Source organism: Motacilla alba, chromosome 3, assembly GCF_015832195.1.
Source record: "Motacilla alba alba isolate MOTALB_02 chromosome 3, Motacilla_alba_V1.0_pri, whole genome shotgun sequence".
Classification (NCBI taxonomy): domain Eukaryota; kingdom Metazoa; phylum Chordata; class Aves; order Passeriformes; family Motacillidae; genus Motacilla; species Motacilla alba.
In genome coordinates, this window is record NC_052018.1 from 96,694,199 (window position 1) to 96,715,555 (window position 21,357).

Below are 21,357 nucleotides of genomic sequence, written 5' to 3' on the forward strand. Positions count from 1 at the left end.
AAGAGTAAACACAACATTTTTCAACATCTTTTTATTAGTAATCAAACACCCCCAAAAACTGTCATGGAACTGTCAACACCACATGTGAGTTATGATTGCAATAAATTGTATTTTTAGGGACAGCTGTTTTGTTGTTTGAGCCAAATGTTCACTGTTAATGTTCTACCAAAGTTGAAGAGCTCATTATTATTTATGCCCCACCTGTATGTTGTCACCCATTTCTCTCTGTCAAGGAGATAAACAGTTGCAAGGGCTCAGAAAGTTGTACAAACTGTAATAACTGCATTCTATTTCTCAGCCTTTCTGTAATTAATTCGAGACACAGTTTGGAGTTTCCTGAAGCAAAGTTAGTAATTAGATTAGTTAGTAATTGACGAAACTTTGATCACTTGTACGGGTGGAATTCTTGGAGATGAACTTTCTGGATCTTTTGATGTTTTGTTTTGAATTCCACTTCCAATCTATTTTTTCTGATGCATGATCTCTGTCCCTAATTCCACATATCCAGTCATTTTCCTTCACCCACTCATTCGCATGGTCAACAGACATCTTTTTACCTTGGATTTATTGTACCTTTTTCCCTAAGTCTGTTGTTGGCTTTTGGTTTTGTTTTGGCTTTTTTAAATGCTAGTATTTTCCTGGTCTTGCTAAGAAGCTTTCTGTCACCCATTTTTATCTTCTAAAATGTCACTGAGACCATCTGCTGCAAACTGACTTTGCTGAGCAATTCTAGTTCTCTAAGATCATTTGCACAGACATTATTTTTCCAGACAGATTGTCTTCAGCAAAGACTCAGTAGCAGAAAAAGCATACAAGTCTGGCAAAGGTGACAATCATATCCTTTTAAAACAAATTAAGCACATATTTTCATGAATTTTAGTACCTCTTTGCCATAGCCGCCTAAGCTGAACATTTGTCTATGTGGATATTAAGCAGTGGCTAAGAGTTGGATTCAGGGAAGAACTTCTGTGCATGGATAATCATATTCCTATTTAGAAAGCAGACGTGTATATGCCATAGTCTCTTAAGGCTTTCAGCACAGGCCTAACCTCAAACCGTTTTTTAAAGGGCTTAATTTTTGTTTTTTGTAAGTGTTTTACCTGTAAGCTATTTCTCTCTGTTGATTTTGGATTGTGCCCTGATTAAGTAAGTGTACGAGATTATGCTCACTGGTTATCTCAATAGTTTTCACTTCCCTGTCAGGTATCATGTTGCTTAACAGCCCCTCTGGTCCATATGTCTGGGAGCATAAATCAAAAAAAAAAACCAAATTGCTTGAAGAGGTTAATTACACCTTTCCTTCTCTCGTGCTCATTGCCTGCAGCCCTGCTGGCTTGCAGGCAATGGATGCTGAAAAGTACACTCTTTACTATCTGCATTATCATATCACTAAATTAGTACATGTTCACTCTGACACTTGGCAGTATAACACTTGCATAGATAAAAGTGTATTGAAAAGATTCTGACTGCAACTTAAAGTTTATGTAACTAGAAGCTGTGGAATAGGTTCCCAGATTCCAAATGTCTTTTAACTTTGAAAGTTTCATGCAGTTTCACATGGTGATGGCACAAAATATTTTATCCTTGGTCATAATTCCTGTGCCTGGTAACTGCTAAGCTTCCTGGCTCACACTCCTTCTATTATCTTAGATATAGGAGGAGTCCCTGCTGTAGCCACCTCTCTTCAGTAACAACATTCAACATAACATTGAACAGATCATGTGCCTATAAATAATTATTCCATTGTTAATATATTTGTAACAGTAATAAAATATTTTGATAGTATAAAACAATGAAAATGGCCAGGGAAGTATTTTTAAGTAGGGATAAATGATCTTGAAGTCATCTAAGATAGATGTATGCCAAGCTCTTTAATCTAGAACCCCCACGTAGAAACACTGGTGTTGCTTGGCTTCATCATGCTTGGCTTTGCTGTGGTAACTCATCCATCCATCTTTCCATCATTGTACTAAAATGGCCTAGATGTGTTTTATGAAAATCCTCTTTGAGACAGTCATGGCTGATTACCATATCAGCTCAAAGTGGGTCGTAGCTGTGCTCTCTGAACTCATTTACCATGGTTTCTGCTTTGCTTATACCGATGCTGCTCATTATCAAAACAAACCAATTAAAATTTGCTTTTATACACTGTCATAAGATGATCCACAGCAATGCTAATGGACACACTGTTAGAGAGCTTCTAGAATCCTGAAGTGACTTTGATCCTGTAGCTGTAGTGGGCCAACTCAGCAGGAGATTTTTCAGCTCAACTTCTATGGCATTTCCTCATAGCATTTCACTCTATTCTTTTCATTCGGTACATTCAGTTATGCATGTTGTCTTGTGTTCTGGATACACAGACAATATATGCTTTATATTCTTCTATATGCTCTAGTTCTTGCATTTATTCATATAGGTCTGTTTATTCCCTGTCCTAAATAAAATTGTCAAATGATACTCTTTCACTTTCTTTGAACTGTGGCCTTTTTAACTATGCATCCAATTCCTTTCCTTGGAAATCTCTTCTCAAGCCTTTTTAATCCTGTTTCTGTTCATCTAAATGTAGGCATTATCTTTGAGCCTGCTCCAGAGTCCACTTAAAGCATATATGCTCACTTTACAGCTTCAGAAAGATAGGTTTAAGGGAGACTTGGAGTTGTACCAAAGGATGCTTATATGTTCTGTTCTCTCATAACATGAAATTTAATTATTGCAATGCTCTGTTTCCAGCTCTTCAGAACACTACTGCTCATGTATCTGCTAGGATGAATGATTAAAGATGAAAGCAATGTAAATCTTGGACTTAGGGTTCTGTTACTTCCACAGCAAGGAAATGAGTTCTTGCAACTTCCTCTGACATACTGGTCTCTTGGCATGGCACCATCCTGTGCAGCCTCCAGGGAAAGAAACATCTCCTTTAAAGTTAGTACTTCATTGACCTCATAGTGAAAGTCAACTACATGTTAGCTTTCACTATGTACTAATTGTAGTAATTTAATGGTTGTTTAAAAATGTAATCAGAAATCCATTTGGAACTGGGATTTTTAAACTAATTTTATATCAATTTTTAAAGCACTGTTGTAGTTTTTGCTGGTAAAGCTAGTATTGTTGTTTATTTGCCTTATGTTAGACAAGCCAGAATTTATGGAGGAACCTTAGTCTCTTTTACTGGCCTACCTGATGAAATTGAAAAAAATTGTAGTTTTTTGGATCCATTGTATCTTATGTGTGCTTAGGTTTGGGAGACCCTTAATATTGTGTGACATGTCTGTAAATAAATAGGATACAAAAATTAAAACAGCCTTTATGACACAGACTAAAAACTGATTAAATGCTAGGTTCTTAAGTATAATTACAAACTGGGAATCATTGCTGGAGTTGATTTCATTCTGCAGAGGTTCCTAAGGGCTGGAGCCAAGAAATTATCTCTGTAAAATCTTGCTAATCCAGTACATCAATATAAACTTATTACTAATAAAGTGAGTAGGTTAAAGAAGAAAGCCATAAAGTATAAAAGAGATTAGTGCTGAGTGATTGTTTGGAAAGCTCCTTGCCGGTAAATTATGTGTATTTTGACCAAGTAGAGTCATAAATATTTAGGTATAGAGATTGTTGGCCATGCAGGATACAATAACCTGTCCTGAAGAGGGATCACGGAGGATGAGAGATCTGAGAGTCAGCATCAGCATTGCTGCAAATCAGGGAGACTCAGCAGCATGGAGGCTGAATTAAATCCTCAGATGTTGAAAGACTGGGTACCCAGAAAGAATAGAATTGTAATGTAACATCCATTTAACACTGGCCTGACCTCTGCTGAAAAAATATCTGAATTGTGATGTAACATCCATTTAATGCTGGCCTGACCTCTGCTGAAAAAAATATCTGATAAAGCTACAGTTCCCAATTCAAGGAGTAAAAAGATTTATGTGAATAGTTGAAGGGATGGAAAATATGCCTTACAGGAAGACATTCAAGGGAATGTTAACTCTATGTCTTTATCATCACAATCTTAAAACTCATCTGGAGAAAATAATAGTTCAGGAGTTCCATGAAAAAATTCATAATAAGAACAAAACCTAGAAGTCAGTGCAGGACTGATCAGCAGGCACAGATACAACCTTTTACAAATGACTGTAAGCAGTCATTGGAACATTTCCCGAATGGCTGTAATAGATCAGTCTTGATTGTTAATTCAATGTTTGTATGTTAAGGAAAAAAGGGACTACAGACCAGATGCAAGAATTAATGCCAGTAAGCCCTACAGTTAACATAAAGTATACTAGTTTAGAAATCTCAGTGGTTTTGTTTAGTCTTAAACCTCTGTAGTCATCAACACAATGACTATTTTTCTTTAAATTGCTGCTTTTGGTGGAGTTTTCTCTTCTTGGTGTTTAGATTTTACTTTTTAAACTGGCCTTTCCTAAACTAATCCTTTAAAAAAATTTACTACTTTTTAGCATCACACAGACAAAGCCATCAAAGCTTGTCATTATATGGTTTACAAACTATAGACAGTGGATGCTCCCTTGTTGGCAATGTCCCGTTAATGGCATCAGCTTGCAGATCCGTACTGACAGGTGGCAGTTGGGGCTGTCAAAATATGCACAGAGAATGATTCAGTCACACCCCTCACCTAGATCTGTGCTATGATCCTCATTTCTGAATGTGTGCAGGATCTTGCCTTGCTGGTTAGAGGGAGACGGGAGGGCTGCTCCATTGCCTTTGTTATTGGTGTTCCTCTTTCTATGGACTGGCACCAAAGTAAAAAGAGGTGTGTCAACCCAGGGAAGACCTCTGGGAAAAGAAAAACCTATATACAGGAATTTAAATTAGAGAAAATGCCTTTCTCCTACTTTTATTTTCCTTTTGTTTCTGATACCAAGGAACAGCTGTGGATGGAAATCAGCAGGGCCTCCACTAGTTATCAAGTAGTCACCAGCAGGTATAACTGATCCAGGAGCTCACAGGCCCCAAGTTACCTGGAAATGCTTTAATACTGGAAAAATATTGTAAGGAGAGGCATTGCTGACTATTGATGAAAACAAACAACTTGGTTTAAAGAAATAATATATAAAGTTGTTCTAGTAGCTGCCTCTTCTTAGAACAAGCATCTAAAAAGATGTATTCTACTAACACTAATACTAATCTCTTAATGAGACTGCAAAGTTGTTCTCCTTCTCTACTGTGCCATGAAGGATTACCTTTCCTTCATGTTTGATTTTTTTTCAACATCAGTCATTCAGTTACAATACTTCTGTTTATGTAACTGGGCTTTGGATTAGGCTTCAAATTGCCATTTCCTTTCTGTTTGAATAGTGATTTCTTTTATCCAGAGGAAGGAAATCAATAATTTGTCATGACAAACCAATGCTCATTTGGATTCACAACAATGCAGTCAGCTCTTCTGTTGTTTTCTAAAGCATTGTAGGATAATGGAGGAACAGCCTTGTTTGTGATTTTTGATGTCTTCCTTTGTTTTCCCTGATTTATTTAACATCTGTACTCCATTTGACCATTTGCAGGACAGATTACAGTAAATCTATAATTTTGTTTGTTTTAAAGAAGATTGTGCTTTCTGCATCCCAAGTCTTTCCCAGGGGATCATTCAGGGATCCATCAAAGGATTGACCTTTGGTATGACAAATTAACAGATGTATCTGCAAAAAAGCTAAACTATACTTTGCCATAAACTTGCATAATCTGTACTGTTCCTTTCCAATCACAGCAGATGGCAGATTACTTGCAGAACTGAGCTCCCATTCTTTTTAGGTGCTGCTACCTCTGCAATCCCACCTGTGCACAGAACATTCTCAATGCTTGGCTGTCTCAGCACAGGGAAGGCCCAGGTACTTTCCTGCCAGTCATCCCCTGCAAACTGTTTGGGGATTGCTCAGGGAGCCTGGACACCTTTGTGTTTCTGAGCATCCTGGCTGTATTGGCTGGGAGTCAATGAGGAGCCCTCAGCTTGGGCCTGAGGTTTTCCCCTGGCTTTGCACTATCACTGCTTAACCACATCCCTGTCCCTTTACTTTGGTAAAAAGAGGGATAAAGGACAGCTGAGCAGCTGGTGCAGGGTTCCGGCTAGAACGGGAGGTTTGGGGGGAAGTCCAGATATTTTGTGTTCGCTGGGTCGAAGAGAGAAGCTGGGTGCCAGTCCCGGCGGTGAAGCATTCTCCAGTCCCTACAGCCGTCCGCGTATACGCTCCAGCTTCGGAGCCTTCCCTGTCCAGCCTGTCTGCCTCCACTCGGCGACCTTCGCCCTCAGCAGGAACAGCCGTAGGGGTCCGAGCACGGCTCGGCTCGGCTCGGCGGGAGCTAGGACGGGGGCTGATGTGCGCAGCGCGGCTGCAATCGTGGGGTGCGGCTTTGCAGAGACAGGACTGTGGAAGGTGGGAGTGAAGTGTGGGTGGGGTGCTGGGGTGGCGTGCGGAGCGTTCCGGGAACCGCAAGCTGGGAGGGAAGGGGGGCCGAGGCGATCCTCCCCTCCATGATTGGCAGCGCGGCGCGTCCCCCCGTCCCCCCCGCCTCCCCCGCTCGGCTGGTGCTGCCCCTCGGCCGCCGTGGAACACGCATCCGCGCCGCCCGGCCAGTCCTTTCCGCGCTGCTCTCCTCTTGCCTCTGCCGCTCTCATTTGTTTTAATTTTCTTTTCGCCCTCCTCCCCTCCCATCTTTTGGGCGCTTCCCCTCTCGCCCGCCCGCCCGGCGGGCTGCCTCCGCGGGCGCGCAGCGCGGGGCCATGCCGCCGGGGCCGCCGCTGCTTCGGGGCTCCCTCCTCCTCTTTCTCCTGCACTTCCTCGGCCCCCCGGCCCGTGGTGCCGTCTATAGCAACCATTTCTTGGTGGAGCTGCACGACGGGGGCCAGGCGGAGGCCGAGCGGGTAGCGGCGGAGCACGGCTTCGGTGGGGTGCGGAAGGTAAGCCCCCCGCGCAGGGTCGGAGCTCTGCGTTGCCCTTCACGTTGGGCTCAGTGCATGCGGTGTTGTGCGTCGCATTGGTGGCCCTGGCGCGGTTCTGGCCGCCTCTCACCTGCGGGAAAGGACGGTGCGGAGCGCGTCCCGCTGTACCCGCGTTAATTCCCGCTTCTCGAGGGGCTTTGAGGAATAGCGGTGCCAAGAGCAATTGGAAGTGCGCCTCGGCATTGTCCCAGCAGGGTGGTTATCTTGGAGGGAGAGCGGAGTTTCCCACATGGTAACTCGGTGCCTTTTGACTTACTATGTAAACATCCTGCCATGGAGAAGCTCCATCCTGCGGGGCTTGGGCTGCCGCCTAGGGCTTCCCGAGCGCGCCTGGAACGGCTCGGAGCACCTACGGAAAAAGGAAAGATTCATCTCCATGGAGAAGCCTGCACACAGTTTGAATAGAAGATTTCATAGGGGTTTTGACACTCAATTTTTGATGGTGGTGAGCTTCTTAATACCCCTATTATTCTCCTAGAGAAATAGGATGACCCCATGATAAGTAGTGAATGCTTTTCACTAAAAATGTAAGTTGGGAGACTTCAAGTGCCATTGGAGGTTGTTTTTGCTCCTGAGGTCCTGGGAAATCAAGTGTAGCCAGAGTTACAGGTCCCCTCCTGACTCCTAGAGTGTCCACCTCTGCTAGAAATCTCTCCCATTCAAGTAATAATTAGACCTCTAAATATTTTAGGGTACAGTAAGACCTGGAGTGAAAACAGGGAGAGGCTGATAGAGTGCCCTGGTCAATACACTTCTTGGCAGACTTGCTTAGAGAGATGTGAAAGGAAAGCAGGCTGTGAGTGTTGCTGCTGCTTGTTTGGTTTTTTTCTTTTCTTGGCAGTTATACAATGACAGCCTGGTCCTTCATCCAAGGAAATTAATGATACCCTGAACCTGAATGAGTGAAATGGCTTCAAACCTCGATTTAAAAATACATAATTAAAAAAACATATCAAGTGAGACTCCCTCCCTCAGGTTGCCTTGTTTCAACTCCAGTGGGAGCTTATTAGAGAAATGAGGACAAGATCATTGTTGCTGTGACCACAGCTAATTCCTGCTCTGATAAGATGCTTTTGTTTTAGGCACACAGACTTGACGTGATAGTGACAGGTAGCTGCTGATACATTTGGAAAAGGATTCATTGTGTGCATTAGCTTTTGTTATATGAGATTTAGATATGGCATTTTGGTTAACAGTTTACCTTTTCTAATCTCTTCCTGATTGTGCTCCCTTCCTTCTCTCCTGGCGTTATCTGACTGATAAGGCCTTTTGAGGATAGAAGGGTACGTTCCTGCATAGATCAATTTCTTACAACTTTTGCTAGATGCTTTCAAATGATCCTGTGGTCCAAGTGGGGAAGAGACAGGGAGAGGATTTTGTAGGATAAAGAAATGCAGCTTCTGGGCTGTTCAAATCCTCTCCCCTCTACCATGCTTCTCCCCAGGATGCCTCAGCCCCATTAGGAGACATACAGCTTCTTCATGGAAATCACCCTTGTAGCTCACCTGAGCTGGAGGAAAGTCCCTCGGGTGTGCAAGAGGAGAGAGAGTACCTGTTTTCCAGGACTTGCTATGGGGAGGCTGTGGACATGGGTGTCTCTAGGAATGAAGCCCAGCAGAGACATGGTGTGATGTGTGTGTGTGCTCATGGCGTGGAGCAGCAGGTGGTTGCAGTGGGTCCTGTAGTCCCCACATACTGTCTGAAGTTTTGTGGGTTATACTATCCCAGTCCCTGAAAAGCCAGTAAGCTTGCCACCCCTCCTCCCCAGCTGTAAGAGGAAATAGCACTCTGCTTTCTGCAAGGCAGTAGTTATATGGAAGGGGAAAAGTTGGTAGGGTTTGACACTTTACTGGGTGTGTTGGAGGATAAATCAGTGAGAGGTTGATAGCAATCTCTATTCTTAAGAGGGTTTGGGTGGTGGTAATTGACTGCCAATAGAAGCATGTATTATTTATGCTAGTGGCTCTTCAGTATTGCTGAAGAATCTCCTCTCTGTTTTGCTATCGTCAGGCTTGTCTAGCAGCCTACAGTCTGCAGACTCAGCTTTCATGGTGCTGTTGACAGTGCAGGAAGTTGAACATGGCCGTGTAGAGAAGCACAGAGCTGTTAGTGGGAAGCTCTTGAGGGAAACTACTATGTGTAGATATGCTGTCTGATGAAATATTCAAAAAATACCAGCACACTCCCCACTCCCAAATTACATCACAAAGAGAAGTGGTCTTTTAGCTACTTCAATGACACATGCTGTGTGGATGATATATTGAGTTATTTACTTAAAACAAATCCAGTTAACTTTGCCCATATTGGAGAAGAGCCATGGTCTGAAAATAATCACCTTTGTTTCAGTGCAGTGTAGGAACACAAGAGCAGATTCTTCTTTTTTATTGTGTGTGAATTTGAGATGCGTATGAGAAAGATTCCTTTTATGCCTTTAGGGTATCACAGATGTCTTTTAACATGACTTTATGGGATGGGAGCTGGTTTTTAAATTATGTATTTTTAGCTCACTTTTTTTTCCCCCCAATAATAAGCAATCTCTGAGCAAGTGCATGGTATGTTTACTTAACAGCAGATTTCTGTCAAAATGCATGAGAAAGCATTGTCTTTAAGATTAATGGACTACGTGATGCACCTTTCTAATTGATTCTTTGGCTGTGCTTCCTACCATCGTTCTGAAACCCTTACAAGATATGACGTAGGCTAAATGTGTGCTTTAAATTCAGTGCTTGATAAGCTGATTGAGAAGGGCTTGGTACTTACATAAACAGGTGCTTTTGTTTAGGTCTTGGATCCTATCGTGTCAAAAAGAGTAGTCAGTTTTTCTTTAATCTTCCCTGAATTAATCCTGAATACTGACATCTTTGTAATGCTGATTGTGCTCTTTGATTCTTATTTTAATATTTGCAATTTTTCAGTCCATTTTTACCTGCAATAATTGATTCTATGTATTTCTGGTGAAACAAATACTGTGATAAAACATACTTTTTTTTTTTTTTGAAATGGTTAGTCTTACCATCTTTGAGCATTCAGGAGTTGTGAGAATGCCCCCCTAATATTGTAAGAAATGTAAAAAGAACAAGATTTTGATTTTGATTGGTTTTCCCCCCCATTTGATTTATTTGCCTCTTGGCAGGGTTGTCACCATAATACATTTTTTAATGCAGGCTGAAAAAAGCTGCTTTCTGGCCTTGCCTTGCAATTTTCAATTAATTTCTAACAAGGAGAGGTGGAAAATGCATTTAGAAAGGTCTTCTATTTGGAGATCGGAGTTTAGGTATCTCTTTCCATTTCATCAACAACAGCGAGACTGAAACAGTCCATAAAATGCCACCATAACTAAAAGGCTAAATATTTTGCATTGAGGTTTTAAGCATCTAATGCCCCCAGATTTTAAAATAAGAACCAAACATGGATTTGAAAACATGGAGAATTTTATGTTTATATTGCCTAAAGCTGGTCTATTTTTTTTGTTGTATCACTTGATCCTTTATCCCTCTAAATCTTGAAAACTCAGTCTTACCTCTCACTGCTGTGACTGCTTTGCTTCCGGTTTTTTGCTTAGGAGGCTGCTGGTTGAGGACCAGGCTTTGTGGACCCAGCCAGTAATTTCTTGATGAAACACTGTGAGCATTCAGATTTTCTTGGGGTTTTTTTTGTTTTTTTTTTTTTTTTTCTTTACAGTGCATAAATACAGACTTATCAAAAGCAAAAATTAATAGATAAAGAAGCTATATTTCTTACTGCAGCAACCCACTACCCTGCATTTAGGGAGGGAGCCTGTGAGGTGGGAGTTGATGTGGTGTAGAAGGCAGAATAAGGAGTTCACAGCCTTGAGAGTGCTTTGCTGGGATTTCTGTCAAGGATCCTGAATGCTGTGATCCCAGCGTACTGGAACATTCTGTGTACTAGTCTATCTCCTGCCATCTAGCCCAGAGTGCTGGGCATCCTTGGCATTTATTTATTAGCTGGCAAATGGTCCTGGAGACTGAGTCTGCTGCTTGTCTCCTTCAGAAATGGACAGAGTTTCTGAATTTTTGTTATCTTTTTGAAAATGCAACTGTTGCGTGAAGGTGAAAGACAGCCTTCTGTCTGCTTGACGCAACATGCTAGGTGACAAGGTATAAGACCCTACCAACTCTTAGGAAAACTTTTACTGCTGTAACTATACTGATGTGGTTAAAGTGAGGAAACAAACCCAATTGCAATGCTGTTGCTATCAGTGTAGGAGTACTGACATGTTTTGCTCATTTCAAGTCAGAACAATATTAGCAGAAATTTAATTTCCCCTGGAGCTTTTAACAAGACAGCCATGTTGATTTCAATCAAATAAACAAACAGATAAAACCAAGTAAAAGCAACAGCAACATAAGAGCTTCTAGACTCCCTGGAATAGTTATGGTGGTAATAGTTACTGCTTAGTGCAGCTAAAGAGAAGTTTGCATACGACCCTTAACCTCATCCATCAATGGAGTTGTTCAATTAAAATTGACACATGCAACTCAAATTTCAAATGTTTGTAATAAAGCAGTTGCAAAGTAGTTGCCAAAACATGGGTAGAATTTATCTGGTAGATAGTTTCCATTAGTAGTTCTGAGAAATGTCCATGCTCACAGAATATTCTGTGAGCTGCAAATCAGGCCAAACTGTTAAAATGAATGATAAATTATGCCAGTTCTTATTAAAATATTATATCTGGGAAATCTTTTTGGGCAGTTCCAGTCCACAGAGTGGGTGGGTAGTTTCTGTGTGAGCAGTAGTAGCAAATTCAGTGCTGTTAATAGATGTAAAATGTACCTTTGTCCTGCAATGTTATTCCAGTCATCAGAAGCCCTGTTCTTCTTCTTTTTTCTTTCAACTTTTTCAGATAATTAAATGGGTCAGGTCTCTACAGGATGCTGCTGCATGGTGGCTATAAATATTACAGTGAGCAAGCTCAACACTTCCATCCATCCATGGCCTCTGGTGGGAGGAAGCTGAACTGTTCAAGTATTTGTCAAAGTCTAGTGTGTTGCTCTTGTAAATCAAGGCAAACTCTTCATTTAACTCTCATAAGTTCATTGAAAAGGCAAACCCTGTGCAATTGAAATGGAGATTTAATTTCAGCTCAGCAGGCTCAGGCCATGTTTTGTGACAGAAAGCAGCGTCCCAGAAAGAGCTGAATTTGGTGTGTACTGTGTGAAGTTCTGAGTGGCCGTGATGAACAGTTTATCATGCTGCTTCAAATACAATTCTGTCAGAGATTTATTGCAGTAGCTCAGCAGTGTAACTCAGCTGTGCTGGCTGTGTTCAGCAAGTAGCATGAGCTTGGACTTAAAAAAGAAATTATGAGCTTGGCCACTCTCCATTTATACGCTGTGATTATAAATAATTAAATTGGGTAGTAATAGCTCTTTCACAAGGAGTGAACTGGGACATTATCCTGTACTACTTACCTTCTCAAACAAGACTTCTGTGGAAATATTACATTCTTAACTACCTTGTCCACAGAAAGCAAATGCTAATAGTGACCTCAGTGTTTACATCAAACCAGTTGGCACATGTATTCCAGATAAAGATGTGTCAGAGCAGTTTTCTCCAAAGAATCAATCTATGAAAACCTGAAACCCAGCAAATATATATTTAAATACTATTATTATTGAGTAGATAAATTTGCTGTTTCAGATGATTGTTGGATACAAAACTAGAGCCAAAGTGGTAAATCTCTTCCTTGTATGGGTAGTAAAAGAGGTTGAATATAGCCTTCCCTTTCCTGATGAGAAAGGATGCTTCTTTCTACCTACTCATTTTTTATGAAAAGCCAGTTAAATGGAGGAGTGTGATTCTGAAATCAGCTTTGTGGGTGAGTACTGTTGCACCTACTGTGCAACACCAAGGGCAGCAAAAACTTCTTTTTAAGGCTTTTAGCTGCAGCCAAATATGGTGAATTATCCATAACCATGACTGTTGGATTCCCATCAGTCCCATGGGGACTTTATGCTTCCCTGTATCGATTAATTTTAGAACAGTGTTTCAGCTGAACTTAGCTGTTTAGAAATTACTTAGAGCCAGTTGTAAAGTGGAACTGTCAGTTCAGAATATGGGTGAAGTATCAAAAATCAGAACTGGAACACATTTGCACATTTGGAAGAACTGGCTGCTAACATTGATGGAATGATGGTTGTGGATTATGATATCATCATCTTGACAGCATTTCCATTGTTTAATTTTTATATTGCCATTTAAACTCCTAAACTTCACAGGCAAATGTACTTTTCATCTCTTAACTGTAAAACCATTCAATTTCTCCTACAATTAAGATATAGTTCAGAATAGAACCATGTCAGAAAAGCAAGTGGATATTTTTCTTTCTTTTGATGAAGATTAAAACACTCAGTTTGATTCTGTAAAACCCTTTTCCCGCCTTCTAACTGAACATTTATCATTTATGTTAAATATATTATACCTTGCTAGAGAAACCAGTTTTTCAGGCTCTAAAGGCTGAAATGCTGAGTGATTAATTAAAATATTCCTTTCCTATATTTTCCTTGGTTGACTAATGTCATAGGAGCAAGATAACATATAAGCACATGCTAGACTGAAAACAATTTCTGCCAGTAATAGACTTCGATAATTTATTAATTGGCAGTAAAAGGCTTATTTAACAGATGTCTGAAAGGTCAGTGAGGGAGGCCCTGGGAGGAAGGGTAAGGAGTGTTGTTGGGTGTTGCTGTTTGCTTTCCTTTCTCATCATTACTGCTAGGTTCAAGTAGTCCTTTTTCTTCTGTCTACCACAGAGCTCTTGACCCCACTCAGAGCAGCTGCTCCTTGTTGTGAAGTGACCATTATGCTTTTTTGTCAAGAGTCAACAGGAGCTCTCTCTAGGTTGTGGTGGCATGGGTAAAGGATTATCCTCTGACCTGATCTTGTGGTAGTGAGGATAGTGTCTGTGACTTCCTCCTAGCAGAATCAAGAAACTTTACAAAAATAAGGAAAACAGCAGTGTTCCAAAATTTTTTCTTTTCCTTGGCTCTGCTGAAAATGTTTTTCTTGAGGCTTCCTTCCTCTGCTTTTCTCAAGCATACTACCTTATGTTAAAAAAAAAAAAAAAAAAAAAGAAGGAGAAACAGTGTGACCCTCCTGTCCTTCTGTCCTTTAATGTCACAGTTTTGTTTCTAATTGTTACCCATGGGCTTCTCTCCCGTAAAGCACATATTTTTCGGACTGCTTCTCTGGCAACTGGGAGGCTTTTTCAGTGTGGTGTAATAACAGAAACCTCTCTGTGAAGCACTTTCTGTTTATCGGCTTGGTAGCCTAGCATTAAACAGACATGAAGTAAAAAGGAAACAGTAAAGGTTTTGAATTGCAAGAGAGGTCACATCTTCTTAAAGCGTCAGTAAGAGTTAGCATCTTTACATTAGAGTAATTCACATCATCTGTGCCTTCTCGAGGAACTCTTGTCAGTAACCAAGTAATTTTGCTTGGAGTTGCTCTTACCACTCTACTTCCTTCAAGCTTGAGTTCCTGACTCTGCTTTTGCATGCTGCATGAGCTAAGCACTTGCACACATGTTTATGTAGCCACTTTGTTTCATGAATATAGACTTAAAAATAATGCCCAAGTGCTTTACTGAACATCAGAATCTCAGTGTTTAGCAACATCTTGCCCATTCTTCATCATGAGGTTTAAGTACTGGTATTTTGTGTCTGGGGCACGCTGCATCTGAATGTTATTTTTTAAATAGCAAACTTTAGCTCATGACTTTTATCTCTGTGTTTCTGAAGCTGATGTGACCCCAGGCTCCTGTGTGACAATAGTGGTCAACCTGTTTGGTTGCATGCTTAAAAGGAGAGATGGGCTGTAAATCAGGAATGACGCAAAGTGGCCTTTTATAAGCAGTGCTAATTGCTGTCAGCAATATTGATCTCAGAAGCGTACCATGGCCATTTAAATTTGCAGACTCTAACTGAATCAGAATGTTTTTTATGAGTTTTCTCTAAGGATATACTGATAGGAAGAAGAGATAAGGATATACTGATTGGAAGAAGAGACTTCCATCTTATATTGCTTAAATATATTAAAAATTTTAACAAATGTTTGCTGTTAAAGAGGTGCCTGATTTCTCACAGATATATTACATATGTAGATATACCCATTAATATATGTTTGCAATGGCATTTGGCATTTTACAGTTAAGAGTTACATCTCTCATTCTATAATACTGCACAAACATTAATTAAGTGAATCCTATCAAAAAATAAAATAATTAAACTAGTACTTATAGGAGTATGCCATTTTACATGGGAAGCAACTGAAACAAGAATGTTACAGCTCTAATTTCCTAAGATTCTCCTAAAATAAGAAGATACTGAAACTCATGTCTTTGGTAATTTACTTATGGCTCTATCCTAGAGCAGAGTTGCTACCATGTGAAGCAAGAGCAGAGAGGGAAATAGCAAAGAAAATGGTCATGGGTTGAATCATCTTGGAGAGAAGGTCGTTTGAGGTGTGAAAGCTTATACAGAATATTAACATCTTGAGAGATGCTTTGAAAACACAGCAGAACATCAAAAAAGTGACAGAACACCCCAAGGAGCTCCGTGGCTCCAAGCAGAAGACAGATACTTACAGCCAAAATTTTATTCACCTTTGTTAATAAAATGCAGAACTGGCAAAGCCACTTCTGGATTACCATCCTTTTTCCTCCCTTTATTCTTACAGCACTGACTGCCTCAGACTAAATGAGTTATAGTTAATTAACTGGGTCAAGTACTGACCAATTGTCTCTAAAGAATGTCTGGAGTCTGATTTCTGTTTGTCTTTTCTCATTTTTGTTTGATTAGGTTTCGGGGGTGGGTGTGTGTGTTTGTTTATTCTATTTTGTTGTGTTCCTTTGTTATTTTTTGGGTTCTTTTAATTGGGTTGGAGGTGTTTTTGTTCTGTTTTAATGGGATGGTAAAATTCTCCCAATTTGTGTAAAAAAATTTTGTGTAACACATACCTGCTTTAAGAAAATTTAATTGATTCACCTTCTCATGAAATCATATTTACTTTATTATTCTAAGTGATGTGTGTGTTTATCTGTTGTTTGTGTGGTTGTAATGGAATTGTGTAGCTGAATGATTGGAGAGGTTTTCTCCTTTTCCCAGTGGTTGTTTGTTGCTGCTAAAAATGACAACACAGTTATTAGGTGCTCCCAGTGACTTTTTTGGTGGTGAACTCCAGAATTTTTTCTGGTGCCCAGGGCTTGACTGAGGAGCTCTTCTTGCTCACACACCCACAGCCACCCCATTTATGTAAGAGGACATAATGATGATTGTTCAGCCTTTACTTCAGCCTTTCAGCCAAACAATAATAATCACCTACTCCAGATAATGACAATCTGGATTAACCCAGATAGTCCAATTTGAGGTCTAGTGTATAAGCAACATTCTCCTTGAAATCTGGGAAGTATCCTGCTATCCACAGGGCACGTGGTAGACTTGATAATAGTGTTTACAGTTACTGGGGAGTAATAGATAAAACTCTAAACTGCAGAGATCCATTCCCATAAACTAGAATAACCATTTTTAAAGTGTCAAATGAATTCTCCAATTCACTGATAAAACTGTCAGCAAATCCAGAGTATTGTCACTGATGACTTGTATGACTTTATGTGCTTGCAGGACGGAGCTCTTCAGTGACAAACCTAACAGTGATACAGATACAGTAAAACCTTACACCTGTGTGATTCATTCAGTTGCAGATCAAATTCCAAATATCACTAACTTGTAACCAAACCAATGGAGTGGTGTTTTCTAAGTCCTTGGAAGCACTGGGTGGGGTAATCTAACAACAAAACTGATAAGAAAATGACAGTAGCCATTTAACATCAGAATTGATCTACCTGAACATCAGTGCTTCTCTTACAGACTTCAGAGTGAAAGAGCTCCTAGGGCTCAGCTCTGCTTGTATTCTAACATGGCCACCTGAGATAAGTGAGATGAATCATGCTTTGAAAGGGCCTCTTTTTCTTTTGCCATGAATTGTGCTGGGCATTCAGATGAATTCGACATGGACAGATTGGACATATAAGTGTAATCACATTCCACAACCGGTTATGTTTCTTTAATTTACTTCCAGGTTTTTATTTAACACCTCATGTCCAGCTGTTGAGGAGACTGTTTAACCTTGTTCTGGCTGCATGCAAGAGGGACTAGGCAAAAGGCTTTGTTTTATCCATTTGGATAAAATAAAATCCTAAGGCATATATTCTTACAAATTCTTTGGACATCACTTTTGACTTTACACTGTTTCTAGAGGAGAAGATATTTGGCTGTGGAGGTGAGGAAACCTTTGAGAAACCATTGGAAACGACTGCCGCTGGCTTGAGAAGACGTAAATAGAACTTTTTGAGCAGAGTTGCTGCATTCTTACAGGACAACCGCTATTCTAAATAACAGTTACAGGTGGCCTTGTTATCATGTGTGTCACAATATTTCCATTGACTTTTGTATCTCTCTGCTTAGTCTTGGTCCCTTCTTACTCCCACCACCAGTTGCTGATTCCTTTAAGAGGTGGTTGGATATTTATATGAAACAGAGCTGAAAACACATGAAAACATCTAAGACAGGCATTTATGAATTAATTTATAAAAGAAATTTTCACTTTGTGTTACTGAATTGATTTCACAAGGATGATCTGATGATGTTTTCATATGAAATGTACCTTCTGGGAGTGTTGAAGCTATGGCTATAACACCTCCATCTGCCAGATTTGCCAAGACAAGCAGATTAGACTTTGTTGGAGACAGCTGGCTAGGACACAGGTACAAGGAGAACTGAGCTGGATGACTGAATCATAGCACTCAGGCCAGGGCCTGACTGTGCCAGTCCTTGGGGCTGTTTGGATTTTGTGCAGAACCTGGCTCCACATGGGATCCTTATTTTGAGCCTTCAGTGTAATTATAGCACACAAATGAGGAAGTGTGAAATCCTTGCCTGGGGCCGGGGATACAGTAGACTGGATTTCATGTTGTGTGATCTCTGGTGCAGCTTTAGTCCTCTGTGCTATTTCACATTTCTCTACCAATGTTTGAATTAATCCTTTCATGTTCGTACTTTGTTCTGTGTCATTTCGGTGCATGAGGCCACCTGTGTTTCTCTCTTATATGGCACTTATCCCTAAAGTGAGTGAGTGTTTTTGACTTCAGACTTAGCTCCTATCTGTGTATTTAAAGGTAAAATGATTTTGAATGCTAATTTGGGGTGGGGGAAAATCAGGGCAAGAGAGTTTAAAAATTATTATTGAATATTTATAAGCATCCTTAGTGCATTTGGTGAAACTGGGATGAGAAGGTTTCAAAAAGATTTCTGTTTTCTGCTGTGACATACTTTGTTCTGCTTTACTTACAATGGTAACTGAAGGTGTGAGGCCTGTGGGGCCCACGAAGGCGCCAAAACATTTACTTGTACTGGGTTTAGGTCATATTTTCTGTTGGTGTAATTACTGAGCAGTAATGGGATGAAAGAGCTCACCTGTGCCAATTTACAGTTCTTTTCAAAGTCAGGAGTGATGCTTGGGCAGTGCTTGGATTCTGTGGGGAGAGATGTTTTGTGTTATACTTCTTTAAAAAAAGGAAAAAATTAAATTATTATTTGGAGGACGGGTACATATTTTTTCCTTTAGCACCAGTGTTTGTTTGAACTCTCACATCCATGGCCACATATTCATACTAAGGCAGGCAAGGAGCTCTGGGGAGGTTCTTTGTCAGCCTGGCTGAATGAGTGCTTTCTGTGAATGCCATTCACTGACAGATCCATTTATGCTGATTTTGGTGACCAAAGAAGGTGATAATTTGCTATAAATTATCCTTGTTGTGTTTATAAATGATTTTGCTCAAAAGAAAGTTGTTGCAGACTGTTGTCCCCATTAGTAACTTGGGAGAGGAACCTTAAAAAAAGAGCAAAATAAACTGGTTTTAGAATATTACAGTATTGGGGAGAAATCATGGGAAATTATGCACATAAGTCAGCAGAGTGCTGTAGGGATTCTGCCTTATATGAAACAGTGTGAAAGGCAGTATGGGAAGGCTGGGCAGAGATAGTTCCCATTAAAACAAAAGGGGACAATCCAGGTTGTTCTTAAGCTTTTTTTGTGGGCACCATAATGTATGTAGAGCTCTGTAGTGAGCCAGTAAAATGCAATGGTAAAGACAAGGAGCCTGTAAAATTTTATATCAAAGATAAGCCTTGGAACCAATGTTCACCTTTATTTTTGTATTCTATATTACCTCTTAAAACTAGTGACACACTGTGAATGCTGGACCTCTCCCTGAGAGCCAGATAAAATATTGATGCCTTTGGCAGCTAAATTCAACTTGGGATTTTTTTTAAGAATTTATTATTCATAATACCTTTGCTAGATGGGCTTTTCTGGTCAGGAGATGCTGATGCTTGTTTTCTGTGTTGGCTCTGCCCAAGGTGGTCTCACTTGCTAAAGTTTTAGAATGAGGAACAGTATCTGATTTTAGTCTTACTGTGGCTTTTCTTTAACCTTCTGCACTGCTTTGCAGCTGATACTGATTTCCTTTGCTTTGTGACAAGCAAAACTGCAAGTGGTGTCACTGTGCATATTGTTCAAGGCAAGACCAAGAAAGAAGAGCAGTTTGATTTTCTTTGCCAAGTAGACAAGATGGGATGGGAGCCATCAGCTCTGGACAACTATCTCTGTGTGCTGCCCCATCCTACATCAGGTGTCTCTGAGGAACAGGCTACTTTATACCTGATTTTTCCTTCTCAGAGCAGTTGAGGGCTCAGCAGTGGACTGTCTTTTTCTCCCTTTTAGTACCAGGGAATGGCATCTCTCAGGAGCGATGCTTGGGCCTGGCAGGGGAGAATTGTAGCTGTGTGTTTACAGCCCTTCTTCCTAGCAATGGCATCTAGGGCAGCACAGAGTAACTCCCTTTTCTTTCTGGGGAAAGACTGTAAGGAGGAGAGTGCAAAAAGATTGAGAACCATGAATTTAACTTATTAATTTTTATTTCAGTAATAATTACACCTCAACCTATGTGGTTCAGCAGTAGCCTGAGAACAGCTAAGATACCTCAGACATATTTGTGCTAAAACTGTGAACAATATGAAACTTTTCCAGCTTCTTTCTATACCAAATGGTGCATCTTAGCAATTTTCATAAAATAGTGGATTTTTAAGGTTGGAAAAGACCCTAAGATCATCAAGTCTTATTTTGCTTTCCGTTAAGCCTCTTCCACTGAAAGAGTTTTTCTTTGCTGCATTTAGTTGATCACTGAATTTTTTAAAAGTTATTTTCTGGTCCACATCCTTCAGGAAGAGGGTTAAACACATTTCATTTTTGCCTCAGAAACTGTTATTAATAACTACAAGGAGGTTGCAAATGTGAAGAGAAGAAGGAGACAGATAGATATAAAATGTTTTGCTCTATTTGCTGTTTTGTATTTGTGATTCTGGTTTTGCTTATGTGTATTTTCCACCAGTACTTTTATACAAATATTGCAAGTAATGAAGTGCTTGGAATTTCTGAGATTCTGGCAGTTGTGCCTTATAATGGACAATATTTATACATCAAAGCAATAAGTAGGGCTATTTCTAATTCTAAATAATCCTCCTCACTTGAATGTTAAAGTGCTTTCCAGTAATTAGTTATCTTTCATAATTGCTAATTTATTTTTTTTTGAGGGCAGGAAGCTTTGCTTTTGTCTTACAAAAAGAACCTGAGCCACCAGGCTGAGTGCATTATTGTTCCATGGTACATGCTGAGCCTGCTGCTGCTAGAATAGGAATTTTACTCCATAACAATTCCAGCTTTACAGCTACGACATTACAGAGCAGATACTGCTGATGACACTTTGAAGTCTTTATGTACAGGAGATGTGTTTTCATTTCACTTCATTATTTGCACTGTTCATTTCACTATTTGCTCTTTTGCTGTAGCTCCAAATCATAAGACACTTCCTGGAGTAGCTGATAGTGGGAATGAAAATCCTCCTCTGAGCTGCCTGTGTCCTCCATTTGGTTGGGGCCAGTAAGTTACTGGCCTGGTAGCAGGAGTCCCTCAGAATTGGAAGTTTCAGGCATTTCTTGTGGTATTCACAGATCTCAGTGCAAAATCCTCTTCAAAACTTGACATTTTAGGCACTTTCTCTGCTGTTTGATTTCTCCCAAATGTATGTTCATTGATTTAAAGGATTGACTGCAGGGTTTAGATTCTTCCTGAAAATTGCTTGGTTTCTGCTATTAATTATTCACAATCCACAGTGCCGGATCACATAATCTTTCAGGTATTGCCTTACTGAGCTGCCTTCCTAGGTGTCTCCCTCTGGGTTTAATTGATCTGGTGTGAAAAACCATGTGAACCGTAAAATACCTGAGTTCCTCAAAGATTACTGGGATAACTGTGGAAAGAATGGA

The 21,357-nt window shown here is 40.2% G+C and overlaps 1 protein-coding gene across 2 annotated transcripts in view; it reads left to right on the forward strand.

Annotated features, from left to right (window-relative positions):
• Positions 1–6,472: 6,472 nt before the first annotated feature.
• The window catches only part of PCSK2 (proprotein convertase subtilisin/kexin type 2), a 106,462-nt gene continuing 91,577 nt past the window's right edge, over positions 6,473–21,357 (forward strand). Inside the window, exon 1 of one of the 2 annotated variants that reach the window (XM_038131349.1) lies at positions 6,473–6,913. In XM_038131349.1, the coding sequence (XP_037987277.1) occupies positions 6,737–6,913 (177 nt within the window). In that variant the 5' untranslated portion in view covers positions 6,473–6,736. The remainder of the gene's footprint in view (positions 6,914–21,357) is intronic. The other variant, XM_038131348.1, reaches the window with a different exon arrangement.